General features: G+C 44.4%; 2 protein-coding genes across 5 annotated transcripts in view; both read right to left on the reverse strand.

Annotated features, from left to right (window-relative positions):
• hps5 (HPS5 biogenesis of lysosomal organelles complex 2 subunit 2) overlaps window positions 1–4,679 on the reverse strand; it is a 39,176-nt gene extending 34,497 nt beyond the window's left edge. For both annotated transcript variants that reach the window (XM_083772078.1, XM_083772077.1), the window contains exon 1: window positions 4,525–4,679. The gene's annotated coding sequence lies outside the window, so the exon portion shown is untranslated. The remainder of the gene's footprint in view (window positions 1–4,524) is intronic.
• The window catches only part of LOC310863616 (general transcription factor IIH subunit 1-like), a 143,636-nt gene that overhangs the window by 113,006 nt on the left and 10,996 nt on the right, over window positions 1–19,634 (reverse strand). For 2 of the 3 annotated variants that reach the window (XM_083772079.1, XM_083772081.1), the window contains 7 exons: window positions 18,607–18,694; window positions 18,223–18,311; window positions 17,465–17,582; window positions 16,869–16,959; window positions 15,672–15,787; window positions 15,039–15,131; window positions 8,521–9,238 (listed from right to left, as the gene is read on the reverse strand). In XM_083772079.1, coding sequence (XP_083628205.1) covers window positions 9,152–9,238; window positions 15,039–15,131; window positions 15,672–15,787; window positions 16,869–16,959; window positions 17,465–17,582; window positions 18,223–18,311; window positions 18,607–18,694 — 682 coding nt within the window. In that variant the 3' untranslated portion in view covers window positions 8,521–9,151. Of the gene's footprint in view, window positions 1–8,520; window positions 9,239–15,038; window positions 15,132–15,671; window positions 15,788–16,868; window positions 16,960–17,464; window positions 17,583–18,222; window positions 18,312–18,606; window positions 18,695–19,634 lie in introns of those variants that run through there. The other variant, XM_083772080.1, reaches the window with a different exon arrangement.

Below are 19,634 nucleotides of genomic sequence, written 5' to 3' on the forward strand. Positions count from 1 at the left end.
AAACATCAAATCGAATAACACCCTCATCACTGACAAGCTTGATGTAGCCAACCACCTGAACATCTTCTTTACAAACATTGCAACAAAGCTGGTTAGCAAACTGCCCTCCCACTCTGGGCGTTTTGGTGTAGAGCACATCAAAGCCTTCTACAAAAACCTTGGTGTTTGTAAAGATGATTTCAAAATGGCAATGGTAACAACCGAGGAGGTACTTAAAAAACTGAGTGCCCTCCAACCCCACAAAGCCACTGGCCATGACAATATCCCCTCCAAATTTCTCAGAGACTCATCCTTTTCCATAGCTCCAGTCATCACCCACATAGTTAACCTCTCCATCAAACAGGGACAGGTCCCCCAAGATTTTAAACTGGCCAAAGTAACCCCCTTGTACAAAAAAGGGAGTAAATTAGAACCCGGCAACTACCGCCCTATTTCTATTCTAAGCTCCATCTCGAAAGTGATGGAAAAAATAGTCTATGAACAGGTTGAAAAGTATCTTGCCACTAATAAATTGCTGTACGAGTTCCAATCTGGTTTCAGAACATCCCACTCCACTGACACATGCCTCCTCTATTTGAGCGACCACATCAAACACGAGGTGGACGCTGGAAAATACTGTGGCATGGTCATGCTGGACCTCCAAAAGGCTTTTGACACCGTGAACCACTCCATACTGGTTAACAAGCTTAAAGCTATTGGTTTTGATAGCACATCAGTGAGCTGGATGCAATCCTACCTGGAGGGGAGAGAACAGATGGTGGAGGTGAACGGAACACTGTCCCCTCCCCTCCCAGTGAGCTGTGGCGTCCCACAAGGAAGCATACTAGGGCCTTTACTGTTCCTAATATATGTTAGCGACATGACTTCAGCTTGTGACTGCAACTTGTTCCTGTTCGCAGATGACTCAGCACTGCTGGTCTCGGACAGGAACAAACTGCAGGTTGAAAAGACCCTCAGCTCTGAACTCGGTAGAATCTGCACCTGGCTCGCTGATAACAAACTATCCTTACACCTGGGAAAAACTGAATCCATCCTCTTCGGATCAAATAGTAATCTCAGCAAGGCAGATGGCTTCTTGGTTAGAGTGGGTGACAATATTATCACACGAAAAGATCAAATTACCTACCTAGGTTCCATCCTGGAGGCCAATCTTTCCGGTGATAAGATGGCCACCAACGTAATCAAAAAAGTCAATCAAAGAACAAGATTCCTTTACAGGATCTCCTCACTGGTCAGCAAAAACACCTTGAAGACCTTAACAGGAGCCCTCGTACAAGGTTTCTTTGACTATGCATCCACCTCTTGGTACCACAGCACCTCAAAGGCCCTTAAAACAAGGCTCCAGACCTCCCAAAACAAACTGGTCAGGCTCCTACTTGGCCTCACCCCCCGAACCCACCTCACCCCTGCCCACTTTGACAGGCTGGGATGGCTTAGGGTCGACGACAGAGTACAGCATCTTGCAATGGGTCTGGTCCACAAGATTCGATACACCACCAAGATACCCATGTACCTGTCTAAATACTTCCTTAATGTAAACGAAGTCCACACCCACAACACCAGAGGGAGTGCAACAAACCATGTACAACCCAGATTCGGCACAAACAAGGGACTAAATTATTTTCGCTCCTATGCCACCAAAATGTGGAACGCCCTACCAACAGTCATTAAGACATGTGAATCCCTTGACTCCTTCAAAACCGCTCTCAAAGGGCACCTACGGATGGCTGCAATTCGAAACTGGCCTCTGTAAAATCTGAATCCCCCCCCCCCCCACCCCATTTCCCCTCACTGTATATGTATCTTTTCCCTTTTTGCTTCCTATATGATGAATTCCTGTTCTGTTCTTTAGCTACATAGAAGTGTCTATTTGTATGTCTCTAAATGTTTTGATGAATTGAACAATGTGGACCCTGTTGTAAACAAGTGTAATGCTTAATTGGGTCGTCCACTCACAGTTAACAGTCTTTGTATTGAGTTTGTGCTTAAAATGTACTGTAAATTCTACAAACTGTTAATAAATATTTCAATCAATCAATCAATGATCCTATAGTTTACTGTCTCTCTGCATTCTATGATCCTATAGTTTACTGAGACGCTACACTGTCTCTCTGCAGGCAGACAGACAGACAGACAGACAGACAGACAGACAGACAGACAGACAGACAGACAGACAGACAGACAGACAGACAGACAGACAGACAGACAGACAGACAGGTATCATATGACCGGTCGGCGCGCTGCAAATTGATCGTCCATGACTCCATGTTAACCCATTAAGTCCCGAGGCTGAGTCTACACAGGCATTCTAAATCGCTGCTTCTCAAACCATTCCGTGGCGAAGACTCCAAATACTGTATATCATTATGACAGCAACCAGGCATACTGTACACTGTTTACTGTACATGCCTAGAGCACAGTTAGACAACAAGGCTTTAGACAGAATGTCCAGCAAAGTTTCAACATTCATAAAATGACATTAGGATGTATAAACCCATTCTGGGCAGGAACCCCTTTTGGTGTTTTTTTAAGCATTATGTTGTACTTTAGCTGTTGAAAAATAGCAGATCTACAAGCTCTGCTATTTTACGAGCTTGTAGATCTTGAGCTTGTAGATCTGCTACTTTTGAGAAATCGTGAAAATGTGGCGGAAATCTTTGAATATATTCTTTCAGAGCGAATGTTTTTAACTCGATCTAATTGCAAGCATTTGTTTTTTCACAAACATTGATGAAGACATTATTGGTTATAAGCATTTTGTTTCCCCTCATTATGCAGAATAAATAAAAAGTTGTTGACATTAAGCCATTGTCTGTCCACTGATTGGATGAGAAGCTCTACTGGTGTCTGGAATGAGTCAATATCCTCGCCTGGGCGGGTGGGAAAAGCCAACAACACCAGAGCTCAACATTCCAAGCCTGCATGTCACTCTCTGCTACGCGCGCGCGCACACACACACACACACACACACACACACACACACACACACACACACACACACACACACACACACACACACACACACACACACACGCTATGAAGACTACAACTGAGACTACTTATATTGACAATTTCGTCAACAAATAAAAACTAGACTAAAATGTCAAGCAGGGACTAGTGGACCTTGTGGAGCTTGTAGATCTGCTATTCGGATCTAGCAGTGATTTTCAAGGACCCCTGGGGGTCCCCAGATCCCTTCAAGGATCCTTTCAAGGACCCCTGGGGGTCCCCAGATCCCTTCAAGGACCCTTTCAAGGACCCCTGGGGGTCCCCAGATCCCCCCTTTGAGAAGCACTGCTGTATACACTTCAAGCATCTTGCCAGTATTCAAATACAACGCTTTTTAACTCAAATCTTTGCTTTTTTGGGGGGGTCCCTGGAACTACATATTTTCAGATGGGGGTCCGCGGACAAATACATATAATTCTGGGGGCCTTTAAAATAAAAAAGGTTGAGAACCACTGATGGGTTTTTTCAGAAAACTGTCAGGATTTAGAAGACATTTGTAGAAACATCCTCAGGTCTAAATGTGTTCAAATAGATTTTGATGCCAATTAATACTAGTGTACTTTTTTACTAAAGGCCGACTTTGAATTCATTGTAACGTCGTAGTATTTTAATTCTACATGCAGTATTTATAGTTTTAATTAGTTTAAATCATCATCTCTCACACACACACACACACACACACACACACACACACACACACACACACACACACACACACACACACACACACACACACACACACACACACCCCTAAGCCAATTATAGCCTATTTAATTTCCAACTGTTTCTCTTCATTTTGACACAAAGCTCTGGGTTAGACCCTCTGAGTTGAAACTAATTGCAGAGTAAAAGATGATTGATTGATTGATTGATTGATTGACAGATTGACATACTGACAGGTCGCCATTCATGCAGTGCATATTATTAACAACATCACGAGACCACCAGTCTGCTGACGGGGGGGTTACACAGACACCGGTGTCCTGTCAAATTATGTTACTACAGGGGTCGCTCTTATTGTTATTATTATTATACATGCATCAAACGGGACACACAGTGACGTATTAAAGCAAATCAAATATGTAAGCTTTATTTACACATTATTAAGTTAAGAAGTGTAGAAAATATTATGTTACCATTTGATTTATTATTTGGGGGTGACTGAATTGCACAGGTCACAGCGTTGCGTGTAACATTAAAAGTAAAAGTAAAGTTTCCGGGTTAGTTTTTCTCGCCGCAAAAACTACCAACTTTACGTCACTAAAACAGTCCTGTTACACTGAGGTCGACGTCATAATATTATGAATTATAATAAAACGATCAACTTTGTCTTTATGTCACTATGCAAACAACACTGAGGTCGAGACCTGTAATAATAATAATAAATATAAACTATCAACTTTATGGCACTACAAACAACACAATTGTTATTATTATTAGTATTAAGTAAACAATAATAATAATAGCTCGTGAAGTGCGCTAAACGTTATTGCAGCGTTCCTTCCTTCCTTACCTCTCTCTGAGCGGTTTGTGAACTAAACCGTTGTAGACTTCATAAGATCCTTAATGTCCATGGTTGTGTGCGTGTTTAGAAAGCCGTGGTGGTTGTGTGTATGTGTCCATGCGTGTGTTTATAAACCCATGGTAGTTGGTGTGTGTGTGTGTGTGTGTGTGTGTGTGTCTCTACTCTGTTCCAGTGTGAACTGAAGTGAAGTGTGACAAACCTCTGCTCGCAGTGTGCTGTGTGTGCGTGTGCGTGTGCGTGTGCGTGTGTGTGTGTGTGTGCGTGTGTTGTGGGAGGGTCATTCACTGTGTTGCCAGAATTTAAGGAACAGAAAGAAACAAGCGGACCAGGTCTATGAAAAACTAACCTCGCATCACCAGGCTTTCCACCGCCTCGGAGGAAAGCCTGGTCTCTGTTTCAAAAGTCTGTATGATCCGGGCTGGGGCCGGATAATGTGGTTACGTCATGTTGTAGTATTGTTTTGTAGTCGCCAGACAGGATGAACAGGCGGCGGCAACTTCCTTTTCCCTCTCAATAAAAGCTCTCGTAAGCGAGAGCTTTTATTGAGAGGGAAAAGGAAGTTGTCGCCGCCTGTTCTTCCTGTTTGTTGTAGGCAAACCATTGCCTACAACATGACGTAAGCATATCATCCGGCTCCAGCCCGGATCATATACCGAAATGAAATGGTGCCCAGGCTAATGAAAAACTAGCCCAAGAGAAGCGACTGTATGGGAAATGCGTGTGTGTGTGTGCGTGCGTGCGTGCGTGACGTAGCCTATACTGTATATACTACCTGTAAGACGCCTGAGGGCGAGAAGCGACATCGCCCGAAAGGGTGACGTCGCTTGCCCGTGTGACGGCAGACTGCTGGGCGAGAGCTGGCGCTTTGGCATGGGGGGGTCAGATAAACATATGGAATAAATTAGGTACTGGCCATATATGGAGCGTGTCTTCAGTGTACAGTGTTTGATGAGGTCAGATCAACATATTTTACTTTGTGGCAGGCCCGTCTAGAGTTTAAATGAACAGGTATCAGTCAACAGGCCCGTCTAGAGTTTAAATGGACAGGTGTCAGTCAACAGGCCAGTCTAGAGTTTAAATGGACAGGTGTCAGTCAACAGGCCCGTCTAGAGTTTAAATGGACAGGTGTCAGTCAACAGGCCCGTCTAGAGTTTAAATGGACAGGTATCAGTCAACAGGCCCGTCTAGAGTTTAAATGGACAGGTGTCAGTCAACAGGCCCGTCTGGAGTTTAAATGGACAGGTATCAGTCAACAGGCCCGTCTAGAGTTTAAATGGACAGGTATCAGTCAACAGGCCCGTCTAGAGTTTAAATGGACAGGTGTCAGTCAACAGGCCCGTCTAGAGTTTAAATGGACAGGTGTCAGTCAACAGGCCCGTCTAGAGTTTAAATGGACAGGTGTCAGTCAACAGGCCCGTCTAGAGTTTAAATGGACAGGTATCAGTCAACAGGCCCGTCTAGAGTTTAAATGGACAGGTGTCAGTCAACAGGCCCGTCTAGAGTTTAAATGGACAGGTATCAGTCAACAGGCCCGTCTAGAGTTTAAGGAATTTGTCCTCAAGGAATTGTGGACAAAATCTTATCCAACGACAACAAAATATTCTTTAGTTTTGGGTCTGAGAGGCTAATGTCATCAAATGGTGGTCCGTGGCTCAAATGGGACTGAGAGGCTAAATGTCATCAAATGGTGGTTCCGTGGCTCAAATGGGTCTGAGAGGCTAAATGTCATCAAATGGTGGTTCCGTGGCTCAGATGGGTCTGAGAGGCTAAATGTCATCAAATGGTGGTTCCGTGGCTCAAATGGGTCTGAGAGGCTAATGTCATCAAATGGTGGTCCGTGGCTCAAATGGGACTGAGAGGCTAAATGTCATCAAATGGTGGTTCCGTGGCTCAGATGGGTCTGAGAGGCTAAATGTCATCAAATGGTGGTTCCGTGGCTCAAATGGGTCTGAGAGACTAATGTCATCAAATGGTGGTCCGTGGCTCAAATGGGACTGAGAGGCTAAATGTCATCAAATGGTGGTTCCGTGGCTCAGATGGGTCTGAGAGGCTAAATGTCATCAAATGGTGGTTCCGTGGCTCAGATGGGTCTGAGAGGCTAAATGTCATCAGATGGTGGTTCCGTGGCTCAAATGATGAATAAATGATGAACCTCGATTGAAAAACCACTGCTTTATAGAGACAGCGTATTTAGTCCTAAAGTGGTACGACCCATTAGAGTAACACTAGAGTTGTAAAGTGGTACGACCTGCATTAGGCATCCATTAGGACGTTTCAATCGATTGAAAGCTGATATCTGTTCAGACTAGAGGCTGCGTCCTCCATCCTGAAAGTCTCCCACCAGACAGCAGATACAGCAGATAACCATTCTATCCTCCTCTGTGCTCTGAAAGTCACCCAACAGACAGCAGATAACCATTCTATCCTCCTCTGTGCTCTGAAAGTCACCCAACAGACAGCAGATAACCATTCTATCCTCCTCTGTGCTCTGAAAGCAGGGACGTGTTAGAGATCTAGTGTTAGACAGGCAGGGGCTGAAATCCCGTAAGAGGGCACTTTTGGACAAAAAATTGCAGATCTACAAGCTCTCAACGCGTCGCGACGCGTTGAGAGCTTGTAGATCTGCAATTTTCCGTGCGGCATCCCAGCACTCTTTATCTAGTGGAGATGCGGTCGGTGCAGTGTAACGACATTGGATTTATAGAAACCAATTTGTTCAACACCCAAAAATGCTGGAAGGAGAGGAGTGGCATTGTGCATTTCTTTCACCATGTAGTAAACGCTGCATTCGTGGTCTGGAGAGGGCAGTTGTTTTACAGACTGGTAAAATAGCAGATAGCTGATTGTTGCTTTTTTTCCAATAGCTAAATTATAACATGTTTAAAACACGAAAAGGGGTTTCCCGCCCAGAATGGGTTAAGATACAGCGGAGAGAGAGAGTCACCGTGAACGTTCCACTTTATTCACATGTTTCACATCTTCTTCAGTGCAGACAGGAGGTTGCAGATGATCACATCACATCCACAACCAGTCCGGGGACCCCCAGGGGTCCTTGAGGGAGTTCCAGGGGGTCCCCAGCTACATGGTAGTTGACAGGAGGTTGCATATGATCACATCACATCCACAACCAGTCCGGGGACCCCCAGGGGTCCTTGAGGGAGTTCCAGGGGGTCCCCAGCTACATGGTAGTTGACAGGAGGTTGCATATGATCACATCACATCCACAACCAGTGCTTCGGAGGCCCCACTTCTATCACACATACACCCCATGAAGCCTTGGGTACAGGGAGGATTTTAGTATTATTTTTTGTCGTTTTTTTGTAGCACCTGCCCTAGCATCAAAGACCTTCCAGGCGTATGCAAGGGATCATTTTACGTAACTTATATTCTCTGCACTCTTTAGTGTACAATCATGGCTAAGCCAATAATTTGCAAAAAATACCTAAACAAAACTATCTCCGTGAATTCAAGGCCTCACGGTGTGTGAGTGATTGGCTGGCTCTAAATAAAATAAAATAAATTTTAAAATGTTTGAGTTTGAGAGTTTGAGTTGAGAGTTTGAAAGTATTGTACAGTAACAACTAAAATCTCTGTAATGTTTATGTTGTACTAAAATACTTTACCAATTAGTCGGGCTGCCGACAGGCTTCTTTTGTTTAACCCATTCTGACCTGAGATCAGATTCTAAAGAAACACTAGGCTTCATGCGGTTATAGTGGGACATTTGGTATATAGTCTTTTATTGGCCTGAAATATTGTCTACATACAGTCATGAATCCGCTGACCGGCGGTCAGTATTGGGCAATTTCTTTTATAGGGGTTTCTTGTGCAAAAGGAGAGTTTGACATGTTTGCCAGCCATAGGATGTTAATGGTAGGTGGTAGGGTCACAAGAAACCCCTATACAAAAAATGCCCAATACTAACAGCCGGTCAGCAAGTGGATTCATGAATGTATGGATATATAGACAATAATTTAGGCCAATAAAAAAAGTCTATATACCAAATGTCCCTCCCTGCCGGAGAAGAGCCTCCATTGGACTGAACAGAGTTGTCGTAACTCTGTCTTACTCTGTTGTATATATCCATCTGTAGACGCCACACTACCTCAGTACCCTCTGTGTCCAGAGGAGGGTGCCGTTTCCACTTAAGTCATATTTATACCTTTTTTATTTTATCATACAAAATAAAATAAAATAAAGTCACATTCAACTGTTAACAAACAACAACGTTGTCCAATCATCATTCAGATCCTGACAGAGAAAATGCAACAAAAAAGCAGGAGAAAAGAAGTTAGAAACTAATTTACAAAGTGTGCGTGAGATGTTCTTTTTTTTTAAAGTCTCTGTTGTTGAAACATCATCTCTATCGTCAGTTTGTTGTTCTCGACGTTCTCCGTCTGTGTGTCTGTGTGTCTCTGTCTGTGTGTCTCCGTCTATGTGTCCGTGTGTCTGTGTGTCTTCGTCTGTGTGTCTGTGTGTCCGTGTGTCTGTCTGTGTGTCTCCGTCTGTGTGTCTGTGTGTCCGTGTGTCTCTGTCTGTGTGTCTCTGTCTGTCTGTCTCTATGTCCGTCCTCTCTCTTTATACGGTTTCGCGTCTCGTCATCATGTCTTCAAGTCTTCATGTTTTTCGTAACATGCGGCGGTTCTGCCAGCTCTGGAACTTCCTGTAGGCCACCTGGATCATGTCGTCTAGATGTCCCGTCAGCTGGAAAAACATTAACATCTTTAACTCTAAATAAAATACTACAGAACAACATTAACATGTTAATTAAACACTAGAACATTAACATGTTAATTAACTCTAAATAAAATACTACGGAACAACATTACCATGTTGTAATGGAAATATTAGAATAACACATTGGCCAGGAAGGATGAGAAGCACCCTAATAATTTATATATATGTTTGATTGTTATGTCTATTTTCACCACTGAGCTCATTTCTAATTGACCGGCAGCTGTCAATCTGCCTCCATGCTTAAATATACCACTGTCAGCAAAGGTGTAACTATTGGTGTTGTTCTCATCTTAGGAATATTAGAACAGCGTGTCTGTCTCCTTTAGAACAGGACTATTAGAACAGTGTGTCTGTCTCCTTTAGAACAGGACTATTAGAACAGTGTGTCTGTCTCCTTTAGAACAGGACTATTAGAACAGTGTGTCTGTCTCCTTTAGAACAGGACTATTAGAACAGCGTGTCTGTCTCCTTTAGAACAGGACTATTAGAACAGTGTGTCTGTCTCCTTTAGAACAGGACTATTAGAACAGTGTGTCTGTCTCCTTTAGAACAGGACTATTAGAATAGCGTGTCTGTCTCCTTTGCGTAACTCCAACCTTAGAAGGACATGTTGAATAAACCATCCGTTACTGAATGTCTATTTGCTGTTGTAAATGAAGATGTGCGGGGGGGATCAATGTGATGATTTCATTGATGCTGAGGAGAGAACTGGAACGCAGTGATGCTACCACTGGGGAGAGAACTGGAACGCAGTGATGCTACCACTGGGGAGAGAACTGGAACGCAGTGATGCTACCACTTAGAGAACTGGAACGCAGTGAGGCTACCACTTAGAGAACTGGAACGCAGTGATGCTACCACTTAGAGAACTGGAACGCAGTGATGCTACCACTTAGAGAACTGGAACGCAGTGATGCTACCACTTAGAGAACTGGAATGCAGTGATGCTACCACTTAGAGAACTGGAACGCAGTGATGCTACCACTTAGAGAACTGGAACGCAGTGATGCTACCACTGGGGAGAGAACTGGAACGCAGTGTGCTACCACTTAGAGAACTGGAACACAGTGATGCTACCACTTAGAGAACTGGAACACAGTGATGCTACCACTGGGGAGAGAACTGGAACGCAGTGATGCTCCCACTTAGAGAACTGGAACACAGTGATGCTACCACTTAGAGAACTGGAACGCAGTGATGCTACCACTTAGAGAACTGGAACGCAGTGATGCTACCACTTAGAGAACTGGAACACAGTGATGCTACCACTTAGAGAACTGGAACGCAGTGATGCTACCAATTAGAGAACTGGAACGCAGTGATGCTACCACTTAGAGAACTGGAACGCAGTGATGCTACCACTTAGAGAACTGGAACGCAGTGATGCTACCACTGGGGAGAGAACTGGAACGCAGTGATGCTACCACTTAGAGAACTGGAACGCAGTGATGCTACCACTTAGTAGGGCATTAACCAAACGTGATTTTTGATAGTCGACTCGACTACCATCAAAATCGATTTATAGTCGATTAGTCGGCGGTAAAATATGATATTTATTCCATCCAATCAAGCATTAAAACATCGTGTTATGAAACAGCCAGCGAGCGAAGCAAAACCGAGCCGATGAATGCACTATCAATGCAGGCCGAGTGGAATAGTACTAAGAGAGTGGCGACACACTTCCTATGGGCTATAGTTCCAAACATTGGAACTATCCCATTGAGATAGAATGAGCACTTCCGCATTCCATTGTTACAGTGGGAGTCAACGCGAGTGTCGCCACTCTTACTAGATTACGCTGAGTGCCGCTCTGATTGGCCGAAATTAGCTCAGCTGTTTCAAGTCAAAGTTGCAAGTCCACAATGACTCACGGATGGACGCGTTGTGAGCTTGTAGATCTGCTTTTTTTTTTTTTTTTTCGTTCTACGGAGCAGCATAGCATGTTACGTTGTTCACAATGTTTGGAGAGTGGAGACTGGAGCGATGTTTTTCATACAACCCTAAATGTTCAACAAGTTACAATCACAGTTCCTTTGGTTTTTAGAATGAGCTACAAGCAAGGAGGAGGTTTGCTAGCTAGCAGGCTGCCAGGCTATGAATCAGATGATCAACTACTTAACTCCATCGCGAGTCTTTTGCGGCTACGTATTAGAACTATGATCGTGCGGCATCGCTGTTTGTTTTTAATAATGCCACACACGGCACGCAGACTTTTGTTGGATAAGCATGAAGAAACATGAAATCACGGCAAGAGCTACTGTAGTTTGACTGTCACCAAACTGGATACTATTGGGCAGAGCGAGGAGGAACTCCTGCTATACTTTACTGTACCGGACGACGACGACACGTCTCCAATCTAACTTGTTGAACAAACTACAGTAATAAACTCACCAATAGTAAAAGTATTTACACACTGTAATTGTCCCCATTGATCTTATGAGCCTATGAGGCATATCACATATGCTTTTCCCAAAGAAAAACTGTCTTGACTGCTGCTATAGTGCCACCGCCGATACGCCGCCCACCACACCTAGTGAGGGTGACGGCAAAACCCACGTACAGTAGGCTTGTATGATATGAAAACAATCAGCCAGGAATGGATTAGTACTGAAGTTGGCGAACAACCAACAAAACAACTGAGCTCACAGCTGCATGCCTGCATGTCTGCTGTAGAAAAGCAAAAAAAAAAAAAAAAAAAAATCATAAAAAATATTAAAAATAATATTAGCGAATAATCGGATGTCAATTAACAGTGTCGACTAGTGTTTTGCTAGTCGACTAGTCGACTATTCGATTATTATGTTAATGCCCTACCACTTAGAGAACTGGAACGCAGTGATGCTACCACTTAGAGAACTGGAACACAGTGATGCTACCACTTAGAGAACTGGAACGCAGTGATGCTACCACTTAGAGAACTGGAACGCAGTGATGCTACCACTTAGAGAACTGGAACATAGTGATGCTACCACTTAGAGAACTGGAACGCAGTGATGCTACCACTTAGAGAACTGGAACGCAGTGATGCTACCACTGGGGAGAGAACTGGAACGCAGTGATGCTACCACTTAGAGAACTGGAACGCAGTGATGCTACCACTGGGGAGAGAACTGGAACGCAGTGATGCTACCACTTAGAGAACTGGAACGCAGTGATGCTACTAGGGATGCCAAACGACTCATATTTGGCCAATCGACGAATCGAGGCCGAAAATCGACGTGTCGAACGACTTTTTTCCTTTTTTTTTCATTATTTTTATATTTTTGTTGTTGCTGCGCAGCAGTTGAGGAGAACGCAACTATGCATTCCTTTAAGCAACACAACTTCTGCAGCTGCATCCATATGTTTAGAATTTGCATCAATGATCAAATCCCAATAATAAAAAATAAACTTTATTTTGTAAAGGAGCAGCGGTGCTATCTGCTAGTAGTCCCAACTCTCAAGTGTCTGCAGCCTGTCACGAGCCCCGTAATGAACGCACGTTGTTCCGTATTTTAATGTCGGGTCGGAGAATAAAATACAGTATGAATGACGGCGGGATTTTATTTATTTGACAACTCTGTCCTGCTTTCTTCACGAGAGAAGAGCGCTCACCGCTGCTAATATGGTAGCAGACCTGTGGCTGTCAGTTCACTTTACGGCATGTGTAGACTGTATATGAGATGTGAACCTGGGTCTGGGAAGCAGAGCTGCAGCCATTGGCTCATGATACGAGCACACGACCAATGGGACAGATCATTCAGTGTTGCTAAGATACCACCCCCCACCAAACACACACACACACCCTTGGACGATGGGGTCTATTCTCAAACTCAGAGCCACAGCGCTCTGCTCAAAGTTAATTTGCATGTGACGAGCCACTGACAGGCGCAGCACAGCAGTGTCACACAGACAAACACGTACCTCTCCCATTTGGAAAACATTTGAAAAGGCAACGTTTATAACGTTTTACATTATAAAAAATATATAATACAAATAAAAACGAGTTTTCGACTCATACGTTTTGAGTCGCGGGAGGCATGAGTCGAAAATCGAGTCGATTTTCAACTTTTTTCAACATCCCTAGATGCTACCACTTAGAGAACTGGAACGCAGTGATGCTACCACTGGGGAGAGAACTGGAACGCAGTGATGCTACCACTGGGGAGAGAACTGGAACACAGTGATGCTACCACTGGGGAGAGAACTGGAACACAGTGATGCTACCACTGGGGAGAGAACTGGAACACAGTGATGCTACCACTGGGGAGAGAACTGGAACGCAGTAATGCTACCACTGGGGAGAGAACTGGAACACAGTGATGCTACCACTGGGGAGAGAACTGGAACACAGTGATGCTACCACTGGGGAGAGAACTGGAACGCAGTGATGCTACCACTGGGGAGAGAACTGGAACGCAGTGATGCTACCACTTAGAGAACTGGAACGCAGTGATGCTACCACTGGGGAGAGAACTGGAACGCAGTGATGCTACCACTGGGGAGAGAACTGGAACGCAGTAATGCTACCACTGGGGAGAGAACTGGAACGCAGTGATGCTACCACTTAGAGAACTGGAACGCAGTGATGCTACCACTTAGAAAACTGGAACGCAGTGATGCTACCACTTAGAAAACTGGAACGCAGTGATGCTACCACTTAGAGAACTGGAACATAGTGATGCTACCACTTAGAGAACTGGAACGCAGTGATGCTACCACTGGGGAGAGAACTGGAACGCAGTAATGCTACCACTGGGGAGAGAACTGGAACGTAGTAATGCTACCACTGGGGAGAGAACTGGAACGCAGTAGCCTGAGCTAACGTGTTAGGTTTCTGGTCTAGAGGGGCGGGTCGCGGCTGAGATTTGCGCACGCCCTGATTGGATCTCATCGATCTGTCCGTCACCCCCGGCCCCTCCTCTCCCCCCTAGTGCAGCGCTACGTCACATCATTTGGAGCGACGCCCACCCGGAAGGGTTGACTCCCACTTTTAGACCGGAGCGGCCGATACGTTCCTCCAGGCTTTCAATTTTTGCACCCAACAAAAATGAAGGTACCGAGGCTAGGAACGCAGTTGGCTGTATTGACTGAGAACTCTGAATAAAGATGACGATGCCGGAGTCCTGTTTCTGATGCTTTCTTCTGCTTGTCAATATTGAGACCATTAATTAAAATATTATATTACTGGAACAACATTACGTACTCGCACACACATACTTACGTTAGTGTTCAGATATCGTGGTCCACACACAGACTTACGTTAGTGTTAAGATATCGTGGTCTACACACAGACTTACGTTAGTGTTCAGATATCGTGGTCTACACACAGACTTACGTTAGTGTTCAGATATCGTGGTCTAAACACAGACTTACGTTAGTACAGATATCGTGGTCTACACAGACTTACGTTGGTGTTCAGATATCGTGGTCTAAACACAGACTTACGTTAGTGTTCAGATATCGTGGTCTACACACAGACTTACGTTAGTGTTCAGATATCGTGGTCTACACAGACTTACGTTAGTGTTCAGATATCGTGGTCTACACACAGACTTACGTTAGTGTTCAGATATCGTGGTCTACACACAGACTTACGTTAGTGTTCAGATATCGTGGTCTACACACAGACTTACGTTGGTGTTCAGATATCGTGGTCTAAACACAGACTTACGTTAGTGTTCAGATATCGTGGTCTACACACAGACTTACGTTAGTGTTCAGATATCGTGGTCTACACACAGACTTACGTTAGTGTTCAGATATCGTGGTCTACACACAGACTTACGTTGGTGTTCAGATATTGCCGTTGGACTTTGACCTGAAACGGAAGCATCTTGGAGGCCTGAAACCTCTCCAGGTTGTCCCTCATCTTCACCACCTGGAAGAAAACATGAATAAATAAATGGTGCATTTATATATCAAATTGAAGCCGAATGTCCTTGTTTTATTTACTACTTTTAAAAAGACCTCTTAACTGACCTCACACTAGAGGAAGGCATATGCACCTGCTTTTTGTAATATTTGGTTATAAGGTTTTGTTTCTGTGTGTATGTGCTTGTGTATTATATCCGTTGTATTGTGTGTCCATGTCATGTATGTGAAATCATTGCTGAAAATGTTCTTGTTTGTATACAGGACAATTATTTCAGGGGAATCAATTGGATTCCCCTGAAATAAAGGTTTCAATAAAAAAAACAGCGCTGTTATTTATTATAGAATATCTTTTATTACGATAATAAACACCAGCTGACATGAATGAATACAACGATACACACAATATATCCCTGCTCTGTCCTCTAGGAAAGGAGACGTACCTTGTCCTCTAAGAAAGGAGACGTACCTTGTCCTCTAGGAAAGGAGACGTACCTTGTCCTCTAGGAAAGGAGACGTACCTTGTCCTCTAGGAAAGGAGACGTACCTTGTCCTCTAGGAAAGGAGTGTTGACAGGGAAACAGGACCAGAAGTGTCTCAGCAGTTCTCCTACAGCCGTGTAGAGATGTTTCAGTTCCTCCTGGATCTCCTGAGGAACCATCTCTACAAGAACAACATGTTTAATGTTTAATAACTATATAACATGTTTAATGTTTAATAATAACTATAACACAATGTTACCTCCTGAGGAACCATCTCTACAAGAACAACATGTTTAATGTTTAATAATAACTATAACATAATGTTACCTCCTGAGGAACCATCTCTACAACACATATATATTTGTTGCTTTCGGGAGGAACCCTCATAACAATTTTTTGGGAAAAATCCACCTATTGTTGGTGCTATAAAAGGCCAATGTGAAAAGGGTGGGATATATTCCTCAGCCTAGTAGGAAAGTCTATGAAATATTTCACATAAATTGCACGCTGCGTTCATGATTTGAGGCTTTTTGTTCAAAGCGGGCCAATCCTGCAAACTTTGAAAGCCAATGTTAGCCAATTAGGATGGAATATTAAATAAAACATACTCTCTCCCCGTGCCTTCAGCCTGGTGGAGACAATAAAACATACTCTCTCCCCATGCCTTCGGCCTGGTGGAGACAATAAAACATACTCTCTCCCCATGCCTTCGGCCTGGTGGAGACAATAAAACATATTCTCTCCCCATGCCTTCATGGTGGAGACAACAAAACATACTCTCTCCCCATGCCTTCGGCCTGGTGGAGACAATAAAACATACTCTCTCCCCATGCCTTTGGCCTGGTGGAGACAATAAAACATACTCTCTCCCCATGCCTTCGGCCTGGTGGAGACAATAAAACATACTCTCTCCCCATGCCTTCAGCCTGGTGGAGACAATAAAACATACTCTCTCCCCATGCCTTCAGCCTGGTGGAGACAATAAAACATACTCTCTCCCCATGCCTTCGGCCTGGTGGAGACAATAAAACATGCTCTCTCCCCATGCCTTCGGCCTGGTGGAGACAACTAAACATACTCTCTCCCCATGCCTTCGGCCTGGTGGAGACTATTATAAAAGAGTAAGACCTGAGAGCAGGCACTAGAGACAGATAATTCATCACATTCAGTAGTAGCGACGTCAGCTAAAGTACATTAGTGTTCAATCTGAACAGAACAGTTTAAAGCCACTAAATGCCTAAATGGTGAACTGGAATACTTACGGTTTATGGCCTGCTGCGTTCCCGCCTGCATGAGAGCGCCCCCTGGTGACAGCGCCACGATGGCCGACGTGGCTATGCTGCTGGTCAACACCTGAGCACAGGACACCAAACTCTGCATCACACCTTAATCTACAGGCACGCATTTATACAGGACACCAAACTCTGCATCACACCTTAATCTACAGGCACGCTGTTATACAGGACACCAAACTCTGCATCACACAGTAATCTACAGGCACGCATTTATACAGGACACCAAACTCTGCATCACACCTTAATCTACAGGCACGCATTTATACAGGACACCAAACTCTGCAACAAACCTTAATCTACAGGCACGCATTTATACAGGACACCAAACTCTGCATCACACCTTAATCTACAGGCACGCATTTATACAGGACACCAAACTCTGCAACACACCTTAATCTACAGGCACGCATTTATACAGGACACCAAACTCTGCAACACACCTTAATCTACAGGCACGCATTTATACAGGACACCAAACTCTGTGTAGTGGGTCAGTACCTGGGTCAGGTGGGGGGTGTAGTGGGTCAGTACCTGGGTCAGGTGGGGGGTGTAGTGGTCAGTACCTGGGTCAGGTGGGGGGTGTACTGGTCCATCTCGTGGTGAATAAAGCTCACAGAGCTGATGATGTCCTGACTGCTGCGGTAGTGTTGAGACAGGAGAGGTACCGGCCCGTGGGAATACCTTCAATAAGGGGAAGAAAAGCCCAAACTGTAGAAACTGAACAATGGAAAGAAAAGCAGGGCCTCGCAACTCACTTTATATATAAACTGTATTACAGGCTTGTGGCCCACAAGGTAAGACAGTACATCACATATACGAGAATACAAATAAAAAAATACAGTACATTTACCCAGCCCCACAGGTTACTACTCTAGGCGAGGCACTCATGCCACTGTCCTCTGATGGTACGGTAGCACAGAGTAGCGCAAACGTCGATCACTCCTCTCTCTCTCTCTCTCTCTGTCGCTCTAATTAATTAGTCTCATGTCGCGCAGCTGCACATAGTTTCTCCCGGCGGATCCTGCCGGGAGCTGCCTCTGCCATAGAAAGCATAGGTGAGTTCCAGTCTACATGTATGGCATGTGATATAACATGTCGTTCATAAATGTCACCTGTCAGATTGGTGACATGGGATATAACATGTCGTTCATAAATGTCACCTGTCAGATTTCTTGAGGTTCAGAGCCAGGGTTAGGGTTAAAGGTTACCTGTCAGACTTCCTGAGGTTCAGAGCCAGGGTTAAAGGCTAAAGGTTAAAAGGTTACATGTCAGACTTCTTCAGGTTCAGAGACAGGGTTAAAGGCTAAAGGTTAAAGGTTACCTGTCAGACTTCCTGAGGTTCAGAGCCAGGGTTTTGGGCGCGTTCTCTTTCTGCAGATCCTCGTACTCTATGGCTTCCTGTAGTTTCACCTGAGAAATGATCACAATGTAAACATTAAATGACCACAAATAGACAGGACTCTAAACCCATTAAGACCGGGAAATCATCTGTGTCATTGTATTAAAAAATAGCAGATATGCAAGTTCATAGTGGATCTGCTTTTTACTCTGATAGTGTAGAAATAGAACCAAATGGACCCTTATGGGTCTGTAACTCTAACCATATGGACTCTTATGGGTCTGTAACTCTAACCATATGGACCCCTATGGGTCTGTAACTCTAAGTACATGAACCAAATGGACCCACCAGGGTTCTATAACTGACCTTCTTGAGTGGCGGTTGGAACACGTCTGAATCTCTGGAGTTTCCGTCTATAGTGCTGCTCTCATTGGCTGGGCAGCCGGCAGCGTCCCTTTAAGAGAGAGAGAGAGAGAGAGGTGCTGGTGGTTATAAACGATTGTACTCAACTCATCCTTTTGTTCGGTTTTGGGAGCGTGCCCGTGCGTGCGTTGGGAGCGTGCCTGTGCGTTGGGAGTGTGCCCGTGCGTTGGGACAACATGGTCCTGTTTAAATACCGCAACACGCTGCGTTTAAATACTGCAACGCGCTGCGTTTAAATACCACAACGCGCTGCCAACATGGTCCCGCGGGCGACGCAGGCTCCCGATGCAGGGCTCTAGTCGAGGCTAGTCTCACGTAGTCAGACAACTTTTACACAATCTCCGAAGGCTATATAGAATCTGGACCTACAGCTATAAGGCTATATAGAATCTGGACCTATAAGCTCCCGAAATCCGAGTAAGGAAGCTGCCATTTCCGTTAACGAAAATATCTTTTAAAATATCTTTAGAGCTTATTTTTGTATTTCTTTTGCTGTACAGGCTGTAACAAGCTATATATGCTTAGATGTTTTCTATTGCTTTATATTTGACTCATGATCAGAGCTTCCGTTGCTCCAGACTGTACGACGGAAGCAATTATATTTGACTCATGATCAGAGCTTCCGTTGCTCCAGACTGTACGACGGAAGCGTTTATATTTGACTCATGATCAGAGCTTCCGTTGCTCCAGACTGTACGACGGAAGCATTTATATTTTACTCATGATCAGAGCTTCCGTTGCTCCAGACTGTACGATGGAAGCATTTATATTTCACTCATGATCAGAGTTTCCGTTGCTCCAGACTGTACGACGGAAGCATTTATATTTTACTCATGATCAGAGCTTCCGTTGCTCCAGACTATACGACGGAAGCATTTATATTTGACTCATGATCAGAGCTTCCGTTGCTCCAGACTGTATGACGGAAGCATTTATATTTCACTCATGATCAGAGCTTCCGTTGCTCCAGA

This window comes from Protomyctophum parallelum (assembly GCF_964188405.1).
Source record: "Protomyctophum parallelum genome assembly, chromosome: 8".
NCBI classification, from domain to species: Eukaryota; Metazoa; Chordata; class Actinopteri; order Myctophiformes; family Myctophidae; genus Protomyctophum; species Protomyctophum parallelum.